Consider the following 19,747-nt stretch of genomic DNA (forward strand, 5'->3'; position numbering starts at 1 on the left):
CTGAATGTAATCTGTGCTCCCTAAATGACCTCAAAAATTATCCAGGTCCAAAATCTTCATTTTGGTTAAAGAAACTGAAATCCTGAGAGATAACAGGCATGTGGTAAAACTTCAAGGCAACTCATAACCAATCTACCCCTACTGCATGTTTCAACTTCTATAAAATAATTGAAATTATTCTAATGAGATTGAAAGGTAAAGCTCTTTATCACCTACCAATGCAATTATTTTACACCCTAAAATACAAACTATCCAAAAACAAAAATAGCTTTGGAACTTAAAAAATCTCCCTTACTTCCCCCATGCTCCACCTCCTTCCACAAAATTCTAATTTCATTTGTTAATGGAAATAAGTGCTCTTGTTAGCAGTTATTTGCTAATAAAGCTGTGCGAATTTGTGTTAAATGATAATGAGACCCTCTGAGATTTTCAGTAATTTTATACCACTGGATTTTTTGTTGTTGTTGTTGTTTGATTTGCTAACTGATATTTGCTTTTTCTTCTTTTACAAATAGACTTATATTGATTGATTGTCTTGATAGTCTCTCTAGCTTTTAGCTTTGATTAAAATTAATATTAATTATCCTAGTAGCTAATTGTGATCACCGTGCTTACTGGTATTTACTAAACTGTCATATAGAAAACTTTAAGAATGCTTACAGAATAAGAGTGTGACGTTTTTTGAAATACCAACTCTCTTTGTGTTACTGTTTACTTCACTTTAACAAAGTTGTTAGAAAGTAAATCACATATATAAATTTTATTAAATCAACCAAATGTGCCAATTAAGTGGCAACATTTAGTCTTCTCAGCCACTGAACTTTGTCAGTAACATCAGCATGGAAAAGGAGTATCAAATGATTTCAGAAGTCAAGAACATTTTGCCCAAATTCAATCTTCACAATTAGACAAAATTCTTTCAGAGATTTTGAAATTGAATAAACTCTCATCTCTCTCTCTCTCTATCTCTCTCTCTCTCTCTCTCTCTCTCTCTCTTTCAAACTTTATTTTTTTTAAAAAAGAAATATATCATTCTCATCTTATTTGGAGAAATTCACATGTAAAGATCACAGTCTATTACCACAAAATTATTTATAAATGCTTTGACTGACTTTAAAAGTAAATTTATTTTCTATCAAAAATGATCATTCCAGAGTTATGATTAATACTAAATTATTTCATCTCCTCTCTTTGAGCATCAATCATAATGGTTCTTTGAGCCCTTTCCCTAGTATGGCCTTCAGGGTTTGTCCCCTGATCTTTTTATACTGATTTAAACAACAAAAACTATGAATTAAGAAAAAAGTATCTACTCCCTAGAAGATGGAGTAGTAAATGCTATATTTGTCCTTGGGTTAAGCTCCAGTAATTGTTACTAAATTGTTATTTTTTTCTATGGTATCTTTTCTCTTTCAAAACTATTTCCTAAATTTGCACTCCATAATAAAAATACTGCTATTTAGAAAAGTGACTTGTTTCTTTTCAGCCACTGGGCTGTTACACCTTTTGTCATCATCCCAGTTCAACCAAGGCTAAATGTATAATGTCAGGCAATCACTGTTTTTACAAAGGTCACACATTTCAGCCATTTTTAAGTCTTTGTCTTGGGGCATCTTCAACTGATAGAATAAAATATAATTGTGTCTGATTATTTTTAAGGTACCCCTATCTTAGAGTTATATTTACTTTGCTTCCAGATTTTTAATTATTCTGAGCACATTCAATTTAGGGGCCCAGGCAAAGCACACACACACAATGATAGACAATGAAATGCTGGTTCCCAGATTCACTCCAAAACTCAACTCAAAATGGATCAAGGACTTAGGTATACAACCAGAGACCCTGCATCTAAGAAAAAGGAGGACCTAATCTCCATCAGGTAGGATTAGGCCTCAACTTCCTTAATAAGACTCCTGTGGCACAAGAATTAAAATCAAGAATCAATAAATGGGATGGATTCAAACTAAAAAGTTTCTTCTCAGCAAAAACAATCTGTGAGGTAAGCCTACATCTTGGGAGCAAATCTGTAAGCCTACATCTTGAGAACAAATCTTTACTCCTCACACATCAGATAGAGTACTAATGTCTAGGGTATACATAGAACTCAAAAAGCTAAACACCAAAAAAACAAATAACCCAATCAATAAATGGGCCAAGAACATGATGAGATACTTCTCAGAAAAGGATATGCAATCAATCAACAAATACATGAAAAAATGTTCATCATCACTAGCAATTAGAGAAATGTAAATCAAAACCACTCTAAGATTTCATCTCACTCCTGTCAGAATGGCAGCTATTATGGATAGAAACAACAATAAAAGTGTTGGCGAGGATATGGGGAAAAAGGTACACTCATACACTGCTGGTGGGACTGCAAATTGGTGCAGCCAATATGGAAAGCAGAATGGAGATTTCTTGGAAAATTGGGAATGGAATCACCATTTGACCCAGCTGTCCCTCTCCTCAGTCTACACCCAAGGAACTTGAAAACAGCATACTACAGGAACACAGCCACCTCAATGTTTATAGTAGCACAATTCACAATAGCTAAACCATGGAACCAACCTAGATGCCCTTCAATAGATGAATGGACAAAAATAAATGTGGCAAATATACACAATGGAATATTACTCAGCAATAAAAGAGAATAAAATCATGGCATTTGCAGGTAAATGGATGGCATTGGAGAAAATAATGCTAAGTGAAGTTAGCCAGTCCCAAAAAACCAAATACCAGATGTTTTCTTTGATATAAGGGGGCTGATTCATAGTGGGATAGGGAGCAGAAGCATGGGAGGTACAGACGAACTCTAAATAAGGCAGAGGGGTTGAAGGGGAAGGGAGAGAGCAGGGATAATTAATGATGGTGGAATGTGATGATCATTACTATCCAAAGTACAGGTATGAAGACACGAATTGGTGTGAATATACTATGTATACAACCAGAGATATGAAAAATTGTGCTCTATACATGTAATAAGAATTATAATGCATTCTGGAAAAAAACAAATAAATAAAATAAAGTTATTGTGTCCATCTTAAAAAAAAAAAAAAAGAATCTTTTGCTGTCTCCAAGGCTCCTCATGCTTTGGCTTCTTTCAGTTGCTAATACCTTTGCCTGTACAGCTTGGCTCCTTCTTCTCATCTTGCCTCTCTTACCTCATCCTATTTCCCCTCATTAAGAACTGTCCACTCAGTCCCCAGTCATATTTTACTGTGTCTTCAAGCAAAAAGCCCCATGTTCCATATTTACTCCAAACCCTAAGAAAGTTTAAAGATCTACCATACTCCAAGGCCTGAACTTTCTGAGAAAAGCAAAATAAGTTTGGGCATTTCATCCATTTTTAATATAAGACTCAGAGAAATAGGTTTTGTACCTATAACTTCTCTATCATCTATAGCACCTCGAACTCTCTAATTTGCAGCAAACTTTAGAATGAATGGTTAGGAATGATTTTTGCATTTACATATTTCTCTTCAATTAGTATTTCTAACAAACAGAAATTCCTGCATTTCTATATGGCATATTTCAAGTTCTCTCCCAAAAGAAACCAGTATGATTAGTTTAAATGACCATATGCATATCTTAGAGATATTTCAACATCTGGCCCTACTTTTCAAAAAATTAATTTTGAAAGTTACATCAGAAAAGAATGCATTTGAAAACATAAGGTCATCGGCATCTACAAGAAAACCACATCAGTGGGACCGTTAAAATTTTTACTTAAGTAAACATTAGGAATGTGACAAATTGCTAATTTCCGATGAAGGATCATAAAATTCCAACCATGAACTCTGGGTTGAGGGTAGATGGAGGAGTAGAGACAAGAACATTCCCTAACCTCAAACCACCCCTCCTACTGCCTAGATTTTGATTTAAAATACTGGTGTCACGTGTTGGCTAAGAAATAACCAATGATCTTTAAAACCATTGCTTTCAATTTTCTTGCTGAAAGACTCCATTTCAAGATTTCTTTCATAGAGATTATAAAACCCAAGACACGTGCTGCCAGGAAGAGCCCCTGAAGGAAGTTAGAACTGTCTACCTGAAATCCACAATGTGGGAAAGACTTTGTGTTATCAGAGAAACAAATAGATATGGCAACCATAAAACCATCGGAGCTCCTCCAGGAAATTGGTGACAATGTGGTATAGACCTCTTACAATTGACCTTGAACCTCAGTCTTAAATATATAATCCCAGATCTATGATAAACTCTTATCCTAGATTGTCTTTATTATTTGAGTTTAAAATTCAGATCTAGGGGCTGGGGATGTGGCTCAAGCGGTAGCGTGCTCGCCTGGCATGCGTGCGGCCCGGGTTCAATCCTCAGCACCACATACAAAACAAAGATGTTGTGTCCGCCAAAAAGTAAACATTTAAAAAAAATTCTCTCTCTCTCTCTCTCTCTCTCTCTCTCTCTCTCTCTCTCTCTTTAAAAAAATTCAGATCTATTGCAAATTCCTGATATTTAATTTTAAAAAGGAGGAATTAACAACCACTACCAACTTTGCATACTGCTTTTATGCAAGAAAGACATATTTTTTACTGTTTTGGAATTTGAAGATTATTATTGGTTTTGGTGCTTTGGGACATCTTACTACAATGGGAGCCATACATTTATTAATATATTGATAGTTGGTTTGTTTAAAAGGACCACATATATTCTGTATCATAGAAAGAAGACAACAACTGCAGTTTTCAGAACTTCCTGGAGAAATAACTGATTACAAGTCAGGGCAGGAAAAAGCATCTTGGAACATGTTGATATACCACATAATGAAGAAGTTGCCAAAGTTATTAGAATCGTGTCAAATAGACTCAGAAGTCAACCTGAAGAAGCTCCTAATGGTCAAACATGGAACAAATGGCACATCAATAAGGATAAGAACTATAATGAAATTTACCTATTATTTCATAAGGATACTTAAAGACAAGCTTATCACTGTTGAAAACTGGTTAACTGAAGATTAAGAAAGAAGTATTTATGCTACTTTTTATTTAATTATGTATGATATACACATAATTAAATTAAATTTCAAACACACACACACACACACACACACATTCTGAGTACCATTGGTAATCAAAAAATAAATCAGTAAATGAGAATATTCTCCTTATAGAAAATTTTCAGGTAATATGTGAAGAAAACTTGATAGAATTGGAATATCAGCAATTTTAATCTCTTAGTGAACTAAAAATGGAGCACTTGAGCATCATTACAAAAATGTGACACATCTTTCTGATGAAAGAATACATTATCACTTATGAGGTAGTTATACAAAGAAAAAAAACAAATCTAAAACTTACCAAACCATCTCATGCAAAAATTAACTTACAGATTGTACACAAAGACATATTAAATTACACTTTAAGTACACAAATAGAAAAACTCAGACCATAGAAAAATGTGATAAGCCAAACAGCACATATCACTATATAAAATTTGAAGGGGGAGAAAAAAGATGATGTGGGAGGGATAATCTACAGATTAACTACAAATGACATGAAAAAATATCAATCAATCACAATTTGTGGACTTTATTTGGATCAGAATCCTAACAAACATTTCTGAGGCAACTGGAAATTTGAGCCCTAGATAGATATTTCAGAATTGATTGAGAAATTCTCATAAAGTTTTTAAAGTATGATAATTATGTTATGGCTACACTTTTCAAAGAAGTATTTTCTTTCAAAGATATGTACTAAAATATTGATAAATGAAGTGGCATATACTTAAGATATGCTTCAAAATAGCAGGGGATGGGGAAATGAATGAGTATGAATGGAGAAAGATTGGCTGTGGATTCAAGGCTGTTGGGGCTGGGTGATGGGGTCACTTAGCCTAGTTTATCTTTTGTGAATGTTGGAAACTCTCCATAAAAATCAGCTAAAAACAAAACACTAAGCCAAAGAACATAAGCATTTGCTTCTTTATATTCTACTCCCAATGTTTTAAATATTTCAAGGAAAGAAATTTATCAGAACTAATGTTAAAAAGTGCATACGTGCATGAGCTTCATTTAATATTTTCAGAAGCAGCCCATTTTTTGAGGGAAAGAAGAAAGAAGAAACCTTCTTTTTATTTTATTTACTTACATACTCATTTATTTAATTTACCAGTATGTCATCTGTATTCATTAGGGCTACTGACCATTAAATGGAAAGTTATTCTATGCAATAAAGCTGTACTCATGTAGTTAAGTTTAATAAAGTTCATCATTATTTTAATAGGGTATAAATTTACCAACACATAGATACTGGCTTTCTGCTTATTAAAGACAACCAAATTCAAAAGCAAAAACAGTTCTATTCTCATTGTACCATATGATCTATTTTTCAATTCAGAATACAACATGATTTTTCTTATTTAAGCACTTTGGCTATTCTACTAATTTACTTCTGGACAGTTTTAAAGCTGTATTATACATAGTAAAAATGATAAGGTCAATTATCAACATCTCAGCCTACCCTTTCACACGTGTTTTTCCATTTTCCAATGTTAGATGCTACTTACAACTTACTTACAACTTAGTCTACCTCAATAGGCTTTCAAGAGAAATATAATTTGCTAAATACAAACCCTGCCACTTAAAAGTAGGTTGATGACACATCAAAATTCTAACTTTTAAAATCCTCAAACATATCCACTAGCCTAGTTTAATCTTCTTGTGATTAAATAATTTTATTGTTTTCCCCTAAATTTTTTCAAGATCCATTGTTTTTCCTTGAGGCTCTTAAAATTATCCTCTTCTCCTGTCTCTCTCATCCCACAACTAGTTAGTCACCTGTTTCAAACCCAAATGTTAAAGGAAAAAAATCAGGAGACAGGCTCTCGGTGAATAAAAGCACATTTTCTCCAAAGAGTCCTAAACAGAAAAGCTCTGATTGATACATAACTAAGAATAATTTTCCTTTAATTAAGGGGTATTTTTCCTCTGATTGTTTTTGCAATGATATCAAAACATTTAAGCAGTGTTTATCCTTACAGATCCTGAAGTGCACTTTTTTTTTAAGTCATTGGCTTATTTTCAATTGCTGAAATAACCAAAGAAAGAACAATCCAAACAAATACATGGAAAATACATTTTCCTCCTCATCCTATTTCTCTAGTATAGAGTCTCTTCTTATTTATGATATTTATATCAGGATCCCCTTTCTTGCATAAAATTGATAATTAAAAGAAAAACACTTACCAAGAACACAAAGTTGAAGATAAACATAGAATATTTTACACAGGGATTCGCACCTGCCATTTCGAAAAAGAAGCAGGAATCCAGATACACAGTGAAATTAATGATTCGTTAGAAGATTGTCCTTCAGTATGCTCTGGAACTATTTGCCTGCAGCCAGTCCTGTGCCCACAGCCTCAGAGCATAAATAGAAAGCAAAGAAGTAGACAGGGGGGAAAAAAGAGAGAAAACTAGTTATTAAAATGGATAAAAAATTAACCCACACATTTAAATATCCCAAAGGCTATATCCAGGCCAGTTTGTGCTTTTGCTTGTCATGGCTCCTGAGGCACTGGGCCAGGATAGTTATGATCCTTTCTCAAAAACTGCCTCCTCTAAAGTAAACAGATATCAAGTTAAGGGAGGGTTGTTGGAGCAGAGGGGAGAATGGCACAGCAAGATAGTAGGTGGTTAGACTTCAGCCTTATTTTCCTGCCTTCTGTTTGGACCATAGGGAAATAGGTCGTTTTGCTCTCACGTAAAGGGACATTGTGTCTCAACTCATTTTTGCATTGTATTTTGTCAAAAATACAATTTTTCCCCCAAATGCAGTAAAATGTGTGCTAAAATTCCAAGCTTAGGTAACCTTTTATCATTAATCTCAGAATTGTGAAACAACCATTACATGTATCTCTGCCTTCCAAAGCTTCTGACTTTCAAAACAATCCCAGGTAGCTGCTTTAACTGCATCTCAGTGGCACGAGGTGGAGGGGGAGAGGCAGTCTTGCCTTTAATGTAAGATCATTCCATTTTCATCTTTATTTCTTTACAATGCAAAAAATAATAGTAATAAATAAAGTTCCCAAAAGCTACTCTCTGACTGCTCCATTGTTTCTTGTTATAATGTATATCCTGTCTTGATAGCTTGGTTTCTTTTAAAGGCGGACACTGTGTTTTCTTTCTTCTGATAGATTATGTGTAGCAATAGCTCCATCCCACTAACTCAGTTTCTGGATTCTGGATTCTCTTGGACCAAAAAAATCAATTAATTAATTAAAAATTAAATGGAAAGGCAGCCATGGATCTGTTGAATGTAGATTCTACAGCTTATTTCTAATGCTAATACAAAGCAACTGTATTCAGATAAAGGCAAAAAATCTCTGATCTAATCAGGGAGGTTTAGACCACTTTGCATAAACAACCCGGGTCACACCAGTTTCCATACCCTGACTCTCAAAGGGAGTTCCCCAAATAAAAAAAAATTAAAAAAAATAAACTTTATATTTCAAAAAATCATTGAGGAAATAATTCCTTAAACTCTTTATAAATTCTATACAATAAGCAAGAATGAACTTCTTTTTTATGGTTAAATTTTTTCTAAATATTTATTTTTTAGTAATACCTTTGTTTTATTTATTTATTTTTATGTGGTGCTGGGGATTGAACCCAGGGCCTCGCATGTGCCAGGCAAGCACTCTACCATTGAGCCACAACCCCAGCCCAAGCATGGACTTCTTCCAAAAGAAAAATATTTTTCTAATTTTCAATAACATAAAATTCTATTCTCTAACAATAAGAGAATATATTTCAATGCATTATTGGCAATAATATTTAGTGTTAAAGGCCAAATTTAGAACTAGTTCTAAAAATAACAATGACTTAATATTTAAATCATCACTAATGTTCTGTGCTGCTTCCTCCTAGGAAATTGAAATAATTTTATACACTTCTTAGTGCTTATGAGATAATCCATGAGTGAAAAAAAGAGTTTTCAGTTGAAAACCAAAAGAATCTGTAGTCCCCAAACAATTAGATATCACATAGAGATAAAATTAAAAGAAAAGCATTTTAAATGTTATTTTGTTGACAAAAATCTAATGAGTACCTACTTATCTTTGGTTTGGAATAGATTTCCTGGTGAACGCAAAATCTCCTTAAAGAGAATACAGTCTGTAGTTAAATCATTCTTGAATGCTGAAATGCAATCAGTGGGTGTGCTTTTACAGGAAAATGACTCTGTGGAATAGAACTCCCAGTCCAATTCAAAACCAATATGGCACAGTTCCTTCTTGTAACTTTCCTACCCAGTGAATGTTCAAATCACATGGTACTTGCCCAAGCTAAATACTGTAGCGTCAATTTGTATTCTTCTTTCTTTCTTACCTCACATCAATAATTCCCCGTAGTCTGTCATGCTCCTAAATTTCCCTCATCCCTGTTTCCTGCATCTCACCCTTTAGCCAATGTCTTTATCCATCTCTGGGTCTTCTTCTCTTATCCCTTCCATAGAATCATAATCAGTTTCCCTGACAGCTCTGCCCCACCAGCCATAGCACGCCAGAATTCATCTTATCAAAAGCCAATCTAAGAATGGTTTCTTGTTACTTATGGGAAAAATTTCAAACTCCTTGGGATGCACTCGAAGCACATGGCACCCAACTTGCAGAACTCTTTCCTGCTGCCTCCACTCCCAGCACCTCCATAAACACAGAATTAGTTCAGTGCCCTCTAGCATACTATGGTCTTTTTTGCCTCCATGTCATGCTGTTCTCTCTTTCTGGAATACCCTTTTCTACCGACTCTACCTGGTGAATTATCACAAACACCTTTTTGGTGTTCAGTTCCACTGGCACCTTGCCTGCAGAGGCTTCCCTTCCTCATCTGCTGCCCTGGCTCTGACCTCTCAGTCCTCACACTAAAGTGATTTGAACGGACCTTGACTCTGTGGTTGCCATCCTATATTCATTTATTTGTGTCTCTCTCCTATTTGATCCCTTATGCCTGAAAGTCAGAGATCCTTCTTTATGAAGCCACAGAAGCTAGCATTGGAAATGAAAGGGTGTGTAACAGTGCCCAGCTCTCCTGGAAGTTCAGCTAGTGATTCCCTCACTAGCTCATAGTTCTCTAGGGAGGAAATCATCATTAAACTAGGTTTAGTTAGCAGCATGGACACTTTGGCAGAGAAAAGAGAAAGAGAGATCCTTTATGCTCAGGGTATACAGAGAAAAGAGAAAGAGAGATCCTTTATGCTCAGGGTATAAGAGACAATATGAAGAGGACCATCAGATGCCCTATAAAATTATGGTACTTTCTTTAGGTCACCAGACAAATCAGACTTACATTTGGGACTTGTTTGAATTCACCCCCAAAGTTCATCTGTTGGAAACTTAATCCTCAATGCCACAGGGTTGAGAGGTGGCCCTTTAAAAGATAATTAGGTCATGAAGGCTTTACCAGCATTATTGTGGGAGTGGGTTTGTTAGAAAAAGGAGTTCAGCCTCCCTCTCATACTATTTCTTCATCCTCCCCACCCTCCTGTGTGCACAGTCTCTCCCCCCCTCATATCTCTCTCTCTCTCTCTCTCTCTCTCTCTCTCTCTCTCTCTCTCTCTCTCTCTCTCTCTCTCTCTCTCTCATACACATACACACACACACACACACACACACACACATTCTTATCCATCTGCCTTCCACTGTGGGATGATGTATCAGGAAGGCCCTCATCAGATGTGGACCCCTTGACCTTGAATTTCCCAGCCTCCAGAAAGAAATCTATCCTTTATAAATTATCCAGTCTCAGGGGTTTTTGTTATAGAAGCACAAAACAGAGTGAAACAGAATTTGATCCAAAAAATAAGCATAGATAGTTGGTTCATACTTTCTTCATGGTATTATCTTCCCCTCTATAAGATAAACTCAAAGCTTCATTCAACAAATGATATTTCAAATGCTATATTAGGTACAGAGACATAGCAGTTTATAAAACAAGATAAAAATCCCTGCTGTGACAATGCCTGTTGTGAGATGATAATTTCTCTTTGTGTTTTAGTTTCCAAAATCTAGTAACCCAAAGTACTTTTCAACAGAATAGGTAGTTTAAAAAGCAAATCATGTGTTTTAGAGAAAAGATACCTTTCTCTTTTATATTATAATTCCTCCCATCATAACTGTCACTTTATAATATATGTTTTAATGGCATTGTGAATTATCAATTCATTTTCTCAAAGGTTGGTAACAGTAGGAAGAAAATAATATTAAAATTCCCTACAACTGTACTTGGGGGTATAGAAAGAGCATCAGGTCCTGCATTCTAAATAGAGTGAAGAGTTCTCTTTTAGTATTTCTTATTTTGGGAATCCTTTTTTCTTATTTCTGGAAAACTAAAGTCGCCCACTTCTGGGCTTTGTGGTATTCTCATGGGAGCAGAGCCTTGGCTTCTGCTGTCTTCTAATCTGATTCCAGCCTTCCTGAGATCAACATTCTGCTTTCCTGTGAGCTTACTGCTCTGCATAACCTAACCAGTGTATTTCACGGCCCTGCTTATAAAAACTCTTCATACATTTCCACTCAGCATGGGAAGCATCTGGCATGAGAATGGTCCCCCTTCTTCCTGTGCAGGACATTTTAAAACAGCAAACTGTACTCCTAATATTAATTCCAGCTCAGAAATAAAGTGTGACTTAGAGTTGCAAGTATCCACTATCTAATAGCCAACATTCTTTCTTTCCTATAGATATTTTTATTCTAATATTCATTATTCATACCTACATATAAAGCTACCATTTAGGTCTCATAAGGAAAAACATGAAACTGTGGATTTAGAAAAACAAATTCTAGATCACCAAAATTGGTTGGTGTTTATGAGTAAAAATTGAGGCAAAATAGAGCAGTGATTAAAAATGCAGCTTTAGACCATAATGAATTAGAGTTGCCTGTGCATTCTTACTAGGCCTCACTACAGTGATTATATTCCTTTTATATTTACCATAGTTTTGGGAAATTGAGGTAAAAAAGCCAGAGATGCTGGGTGAGGGTTGGGGTCAGGTCCTTATTTTGACAGTCCCCAAAGCTCAGCTTAGCCACCCTTTCCATGGGTGATCTGCTTGTTTGGAAAGATTCATCTTAAATGCTTTTCCAGGAGCCAGAATGTCAATTTCTTAGTTTTTTTCATGAGAAAAGTATCCAAAACTTATCCAGCGTAAGATAGTGCCCTGTTCAGAAAATCCTATCCCTATGACACAGTGTCACAGAGGCCAGAGCATGCACAGGTAGTGTCTGGGGGATGAATTCAGTTCGGGGTCAGTAGATGTTTTGCAGAGATTGGATAAGCTGTTGAGTCTAGAACCATCCCAAAATCCAATAGTCAAACCCTCCCATGGAAGCTCTCAATGGTCTTAGCATCCTCTTCCTGCATATTGCTGAGATACCCCCTCCCCCAAGTCTTCCTTCTCAAGGTCACCTTGTCTATACTCCACTCAGCTCTTCCTCTCTGTGATCACAGTCTATTCCTAGACAAGGTCACATGATAACTTACAAGGTTTTCCTTTACCAAGCTGTGACTGCAATTGAGCTCGCCCTCCAAGATCACCTTTTAATTGCATTTTCAATACTTCTAAAATTCTTTAATTATGATTGATTGATTTCTTAGTCCTGCTCTATTATTTTGTTAGCTGATTTCTCAGAGGTCAGTTTTATTTTTTCTTCTCTTCAAATTAGGACTTGTGCCCAGTGACTACAACACCCAACAAGAGAATAAAGAATACAAAACAGGGCCTTGTGATCACCAGCCCAGGAGTCTTGAATAGTCTATTTTTGTGCCAAATTTTTGCCTGGGTATTTGCTTTGTAAGTTTGAAGTTTAAATACCAACCTGTTTTTCTGTGAGCTGTCTGAATTGGTCCTTTGTTTAGCAAGTTCACAAGGTACACATTAGTGTCTGGATGTGATTAGTTTCTAAGTTAACAGTGATTAAGAGGTAGGGAAATGAGTAGGGGCCACCAACACAGAATTTAAAAGTGAAATAATAACAATAATAGAGTAAGGTGGCGAAATTTAACGCTTGTATGGGACACCAAGTTCTCAAACTGAAAGAACCCAAACAAAATGTTACACTGTTACACAGGCTTCTCTCATGACTAGTCAGAAATAAACAGACATTGTACACATAACATAAATTAGGATTCACAAGTGACTAATTCCAAATTAGAGAGATTTATTCAGCCTCACATGGTGAGAATGTATCACACAGCTTTTCTGGTTCCCAGAGGACAATAAAATAACAGGAAGTCATTATAAAGGTCACTTATGAGAAAATCCCAAACCTCCATTTTACACCTTTGTAAGAAACAACAAAATATATTCCATATAAACTCGGGTAGAAAATAATTCATTCTCTGGTTTAAATAAACATTTTTTCAAACCACAAAGAATCCTATTTTAAGTTTTTCTTCAGTACTGAGAAAACTTGATTTTCTCTTAATGTGAGAAGATAAAAGATGTACCAGGAAACCCATGGCTGAACACTTAACCATTATTCTGAGGACAGAGGACAATAGCCTGGTTTACCTTCACTTCCTCTAAATACACTACCCCAATTTCAGTCATATCAAGTCAAAGTTCATGTCTTTAAGAACACAATCTCCAAATAACAGTTTTTTTAGAAATCAGTAGTAGAAAGACTGTTTCTCCCAGAACTCTCTCTTAGCTTCTTTCTCCATTTATGGTTAGACATTTAATGCTTACTTCTCTGACCTTCTCAGTAATTCTCTTACTTATTAACACTCTACTTGATTCAGAAAGTGCCTCTCCAGAAGTCAACCATGTGAGGAAGTCAGAATTTTTTTGTTTTTAAATAGCTACTCTTGGGAGTCTTTTGAATGCCCAGGGGTAGAACCAATCCCAGAGATTGTTTTGCTGTACAGAATCACATTGATCTCTAATTTGTTTGGCCTACGTAAATCATTAAACCTTCAGAAAATATTCCAAAGGAGTCCCCTTCCTTATTTTGTTGTGTTTTGTTTTTACACATTGTAGAAAGGACCCAAACTCTTTCTGAATACCAATTTATCATGCCATGTTCTTACTTGAAGCTTCAGAGAGCCAGGAAATTCCTGTGAGTACTGTGCTCTTTTTTTTTTTTTTTTTCTCTTTGTTCATGAGTGCAGAAAGGTATTAAGCCAGATGGACTGGCCTGGCCAAGACCCTCCAAATGGAATGTGCAAATATGGGAACATATTCCAGGATTTCTGTGCTGGTAGCATAGGACCTGATGCATAAGTATTATCAGCCAGAAATGTCAAGTTTCTCGAGAATCACTGTATTTTCAGCCAATACCCTGGGAGCTTTCTGAGAAGAAAAGAGTTCATAAAGCAATTCTCTGTGCAGCAAAAGATTATGTCACTCCCCAGCTTTGAACTCTCTAATGGATTCCCATCACTGTTAGAATAAAATCCAAAACCACTTAAAATGGGCCCTTGGCTGCCTTTCCCACTGTGCTCACTCCCAATTTCTTCCCTCTCATGCTGCTGCTGCCCCAGTGGACTCCTTGACATTCTAAATGTATTCCTCTCTCAGGGCTCTCCCATTTCTTCTTTTCCCTCTTCTGCAGTGACAGATGTTTTATCCTTGTTAGATTACATGTTGGTTTACCTATTATTTTCCTTTGGATTTCATTTCTGGAATTCAAACATTAGGTCCAGGGTATTTTCTCTGTTGTTCACTGCCATGTCTTGAGAGCCTGGAATATAGTCAACACTTAAATATTTCTTCAATGAACAGATAAATACCAAAATTATCTAAATACATGAATTGATTTTGAATAATAATAATAATAAGCATCTATTTGTATGCACCACTGTATTCCTACTTCTAACATAGTGACTGGCAGATTATAATCACCACTATGTGCTTCTGCATTGCAAGAGAAAAATAAAACCGACACCACACTAACAGACCATATATTCTATCGACTTGAGACAGCAAACAAACAATACACAAATAATTATACAAGGAATCACCTTGTAATAGCAGGATCCTGTGTTACTAGGTAACTGCAGGAACTCCTTCCCATCAGGCGGAACCTCTCAGAGGTGACATTTAAACTGAAGCTGCCTGATAAAAAAAGTCACAAGACATGCTCAGACCTAGGGCAGCATCATAGACAGACACAGGTGACAGCACAAAGGCTCTAAGGTGAGCACAAATGTGTCAGGCTAGAGAAAGATGGTCAATGTTGGTGTAGAGTAGGAAATTGGTATGAGTTCAGAGAGGAAGGCCTTCAGTCCAGATCCTGCAGAGTTGTAAGCCAGAGAAAAAAGAATGAAGTTTATAGAAGAATTATTAGATATGAATGCAGATCTAGAGCAATAAAGTGATACGTTGCAGTGATTCAGGAAGGAGATGACAATGGCTGGTTGGGATGAGAATAGCGAAGAGGAAGAAATGGATTTAGGATAAGCTTTAGAGATGAAATCAGCATTGATAGTGATGGAAAGTGGGGAACACAGATGCCACCCAGATTTTAACTTGAACCACTTGGTTGACATGGATGCCACCAAAATAGAAAACTAGGGAAGGAGCAGAGGTTCTGTTTTGAACATCATAGATTTGAGAAGCCCATCGGATGTCCAAGTGCAGATGTCAAGTGGCCTGCTCAATATATGAATGCAAAACTTAGGAAAAATTTCAGGATTAGAGATGTAGATTTGGGCAACCATGGGCAACCAAGCCATATGGTTGATATTCAGAAGCAAAGTATTGGATTAAAATTACCTAAGGAGAAGTCCTGGATAGATGACGTCAGAACTCTGACTTTTCCCCTACAGCATACCAATATCTAAAGTTGTCCAAAAGAGGAAGATTAAATGCATAAGATTGAAAAGCAGTTAACAATGAATTAAGAGGAAAAACAGCAAAATGGTAACCCAAAAGCAAGAAATAGAAAGTGTCTTAAAGAAAAATGGGCAGTTGCCACGTCTTAAGGAAAGTATCTTAAGGAAAGTATCTTAAGGAAATATGGGCAGCTGCTGAGCTAAAGAGAAAGAAGTCTGGTAAGATGAGACTTGTTGGGGCTGCATGGGAATTACTGCTGTGTTTGAGAGTAGACCAGTTTTAGCCACATAGTGGGGACCAAGCCTAAAGGAAAGGATTGAAGAAGGAATGAGAAGTATGAAAGTGAAATTATTTACTTGAAACAATCATTGCTGTAAAGGGAAGTGCCAAATAAACGAAATCTGGGATAATATTGGTTTATAGATTCCACTGTCCACTGGGAATTTCAAAAAGAAGTGAACACTTTTCCCATATAAAAGGAAGGGAAGAATTTCTTACCCTATGTACAATTAATATTATAATGTTGTATCATAAATTTAAACTTTTCATTGAGAAAAGAAAGCCTATAAGAAATCATAAATGCAGTTACCAGCTTAGATTTTAGTGCAATGTAGAAAAATATAAATACGGAGTTACTTGGATAATAACCTCCTGTATTGACACTTATATAAGTCTCTCAAATGCCATAGTAACTAGGAATTTTGTATGTTCTGAAACAACCAGGTGCCAGGTTGTTCTAAGACTCAAGAAAACAGATCCAGGATCACATAGAGTGCAATTTATTGAGGGACTTACTGATAGAAATAGTTACTGATAGCAGCAACACCAAGCGGATCCCCACAATTTGGGTCAGGAGGAGGAGCCTATAGATGGGTCAGGACAAAAGTGACTTCATCCTAGATGGAATGTAACCTAAGTTACAACAGAGAGTCAGACACATTTCTGGCACCAGGATCCCATTTGAATATTCTACGTACCACTTTAATGATTTTATTTCTGGTTTGCTGGGAAACTATGCAAGAAAAACCAGCTAGTGTCACTCTGGAGCAATCATAATAATTATGATTCAAGATGGCTGTACTCATGTCAACTTGAATCCATATCTTACATAATAGTTATGTAAGTTATCAGTAAGAAATGGCATGTATCAACTGAATTCATAAATCCAATCAAAATTTAAAAGTATGGAGTGATAAATCAAGGGGAAACTATGATGAGGATTTTAACAGTTATGCTGTATTCCAGAAAGAGTGTGGGAGAAGGAGAAGGCTTAGATAGATGGCATCAACAGCTTAAGCAGCTTAAAAGAGTGGAAGCATATATATATATATATATATATATATATATATATATATATATATATATATATATATATTGGGATCCTGGTCACTGATTTTATAAATATATATATATATATATATATATATATATATATATATATATATGAAATATGGGCAGCTTCTGAGCTATAGAGAAAGAAGTCTGGTAAGATGAGATTTTATATATATATATATATAAAAATTTTATATATCAAAATATATATATAATTTATATATATATAATTTATATATATAAATTTATATATATAATTTATATATAAATTTATATATATATAAAATCAGTGACCAACCAGGATCCCAATCAAACATTTAGGAGAATTTTCAGATTAGGGGAATTGACCACGATTTTTATGGATGTAATACCAGGTAGATAAATATGAGAACAATGTTCTGTGAGCATCCTTTCTAGGATGAGTTTCTTTGCTGTGTTTTCATTTTACAATTCCTTCATTTTACAATTGGTAAAAAGACCAAATTGGAACATGTTAGACTATTCTTCAGAAGGAAAAAAACAAAGACATGGATTCTGCTAAAGCTAAGAAGTTAATGATAAGAGCCAAGGAAGAGGGATGGTTACTCACAGGGATCCCCAGGGTCAAAGCCTCAGCTCTATTGTGTTTTTCCCAAGGTATATCCACCAGATAGAAGTGATACTTCAAATGTGAACAGCCCTGAGAATCCCACCAGATTTGAATACTGCTTTCTATTTTGATGCTGATGTGTCCAATTATTTTTCACTGGGGGTCACAGGGAAGCCTTCCTAGTGGGTCCTTTTTTTCCCCAAACAGTAAACCTATTTATATGCCATATATGTATCTTTACATTTCTCAAGACTTACAACTCAAGATTTTATCAAAGTAAACTAATTTGGTCCTCCAAACAACAAACAATCATTTTTTGTCTTCTTTTCTTAATTAATAGACTCAATTTTTTTTTTAGAATAGTGGTAGATTTACCAAAAAAAAAAAAAAGTTGAATGGAAAGTAGAAAATTCTCGAAAGCTCTCTACTCCAACCCCCACCACATTTTCTCCCATCTCGCATTGATGTGGTACATTTGTTACAGTTGATGAGAGTATTGGCACATTACTATCAAAGTCCATAGTTTACCTGAGAGTTCAGTCTTTGTATGGATACTTAAAAATGTACAATAACATGCATTCACCAATTCAATATCATTCAGAGTAGTTGCACTACCCTAAAATTCCCCAGTGGTCTACTAAATAAGCTTTGTCCTCCCACCCTAGCAACCACTGATCTTTTATTCTTCCATAGTTTCACCCTTTCCAGAACCCATACCGTTGGAATTACAGAGCTTTTACCTTTTCAGATTGGCTTCTTTCACTTAGAAATATGCATTTAAATTCATGCCTGCCATGGTGTGCAAGACCACGCCTGAGGTCAGTGCAGGCCTGGAACTTGAGACTCTGATCACTACATTAAGAATGGCTTTGTAGATCACTTTTTTAAATGCTGAATAATATTTCTTTCTTTTTCTTTTTTTTTTTTTGTTTGTTTTGGGGGGTTTTTTGTTTGTTTGTTGGAACTGGGGATTGAACTCAGGGGTACTTGACCACTGAACCACATCCCCAGCCGTATTTTGTACGTCTTACTGAGTTGCTTAGCACCTCGCCATTGCTGAGGCTGGCTTTGAACTTGCGTGATTCTCCTATGTCAGCCTCGCAAATCACTGGGGTTATAGGTGTGCGCCACTGCACCCAGCTTGAATAATATTCCATTGTAGAGATACACCAGAGTTTCTTTCTTCACCTTTTTCTAGACAGATTGGTTGCTTCCATGTGTTATCAAATATGAATAAAGCTGCTGTAAACATTCATGTTAAAGTTTTTATATGGAGAGTTTTTTTTTTAACTCACTTAGGTAAATACCAAAGAATAAAAAGTACCAGTATTGTACATAGTGCCCCAGGCTGGGGACCAAGCCTTCAACACATCTTCTTTAGGGAATGTTTATGATCCAAACAATAACATCCTCATAGTTCAATTTAAGCACTCTCTATTACATTTGGTGCCTATTTATATTTTCTCTTCTAGCATGAAGTCAACAAGGGACTACATTTCTTCAATGTTGTGTCTCTATATGCAGACACTGAATGAATAAAAGAAAAAAATTAAATGTGATTTTTTTTATTTTCCTAAGGAATTTCTAAAGAGACAAAAGAAAATAATTTTGAAAAACAATCATCCTTTAACAAAACCTGTTCCCCAACTCACCAACTTTTTTGTATCATTACCATATTTTTTTAGACTTTCTAGGCATTTTGGCACAAAAGCCAGTGCTTCCTTTTATTAAACCTGCTGTAGTATTGTAACCTAACATGAAAGTAGCAAAGCAAAACCAAAGACTGCATTCTAACTTGTCAGCATCCCTCTTTCTTATCCCTTTTATCTCCACTAAAATCTTTCTCCAGCTTTCCTATCCATTTGACATCCTTTGAATGCTTTAATGTTAGCATTGTTCATTATGAAGTCACCTTGCACAAGGCAGCCCTCCCAAGAGGAGGGCAGGTTCTAATTAAGCTAACAGACAGCAGGGTGAAAACATTGTCCACTGAAATCAGAATAACACAATGTTTTCAAGAATGGAAGGCTCTGCTTTTTCC

The 19,747-nt window shown here is 35.7% G+C and overlaps 1 protein-coding gene and 1 long non-coding RNA gene across 3 annotated transcripts in view; both read right to left on the reverse strand.

Moving 5' to 3' along the window:
* Tspan8 (tetraspanin 8) overlaps window positions 1-7,589 on the reverse strand; it is a 28,075-nt gene extending 20,486 nt beyond the window's left edge. The window contains exon 1 of one of the 2 annotated variants that reach the window (XM_046430740.2): window positions 7,202-7,589. In XM_046430740.2, the coding sequence (XP_046286696.1) occupies window positions 7,202-7,261 (60 nt within the window). In that variant the 5' untranslated portion in view covers window positions 7,262-7,589. The remainder of the gene's footprint in view (window positions 1-7,201) is intronic. The other variant, XM_046430738.2, reaches the window with a different exon arrangement.
* A 6,928-nt stretch (window positions 7,590-14,517) lies between these two features.
* The window catches only part of LOC131423681 (uncharacterized), a 47,583-nt gene continuing 42,353 nt past the window's right edge, over window positions 14,518-19,747 (reverse strand). Inside the window, exon 3 of the long non-coding RNA XR_009225552.1 lies at window positions 14,518-14,691. This is a non-coding gene — a long non-coding RNA (uncharacterized LOC131423681). The remainder of the gene's footprint in view (window positions 14,692-19,747) is intronic.

Source organism: Marmota monax, unplaced genomic scaffold (assembly GCF_021218885.2).
Source record: "Marmota monax isolate L192 unplaced genomic scaffold, Marmota_monax_Labrador192_F-V1.1 WCK01_AAM20220418_F8-fsc00056, whole genome shotgun sequence".
Classification (NCBI taxonomy): domain Eukaryota; kingdom Metazoa; phylum Chordata; class Mammalia; order Rodentia; family Sciuridae; genus Marmota; species Marmota monax.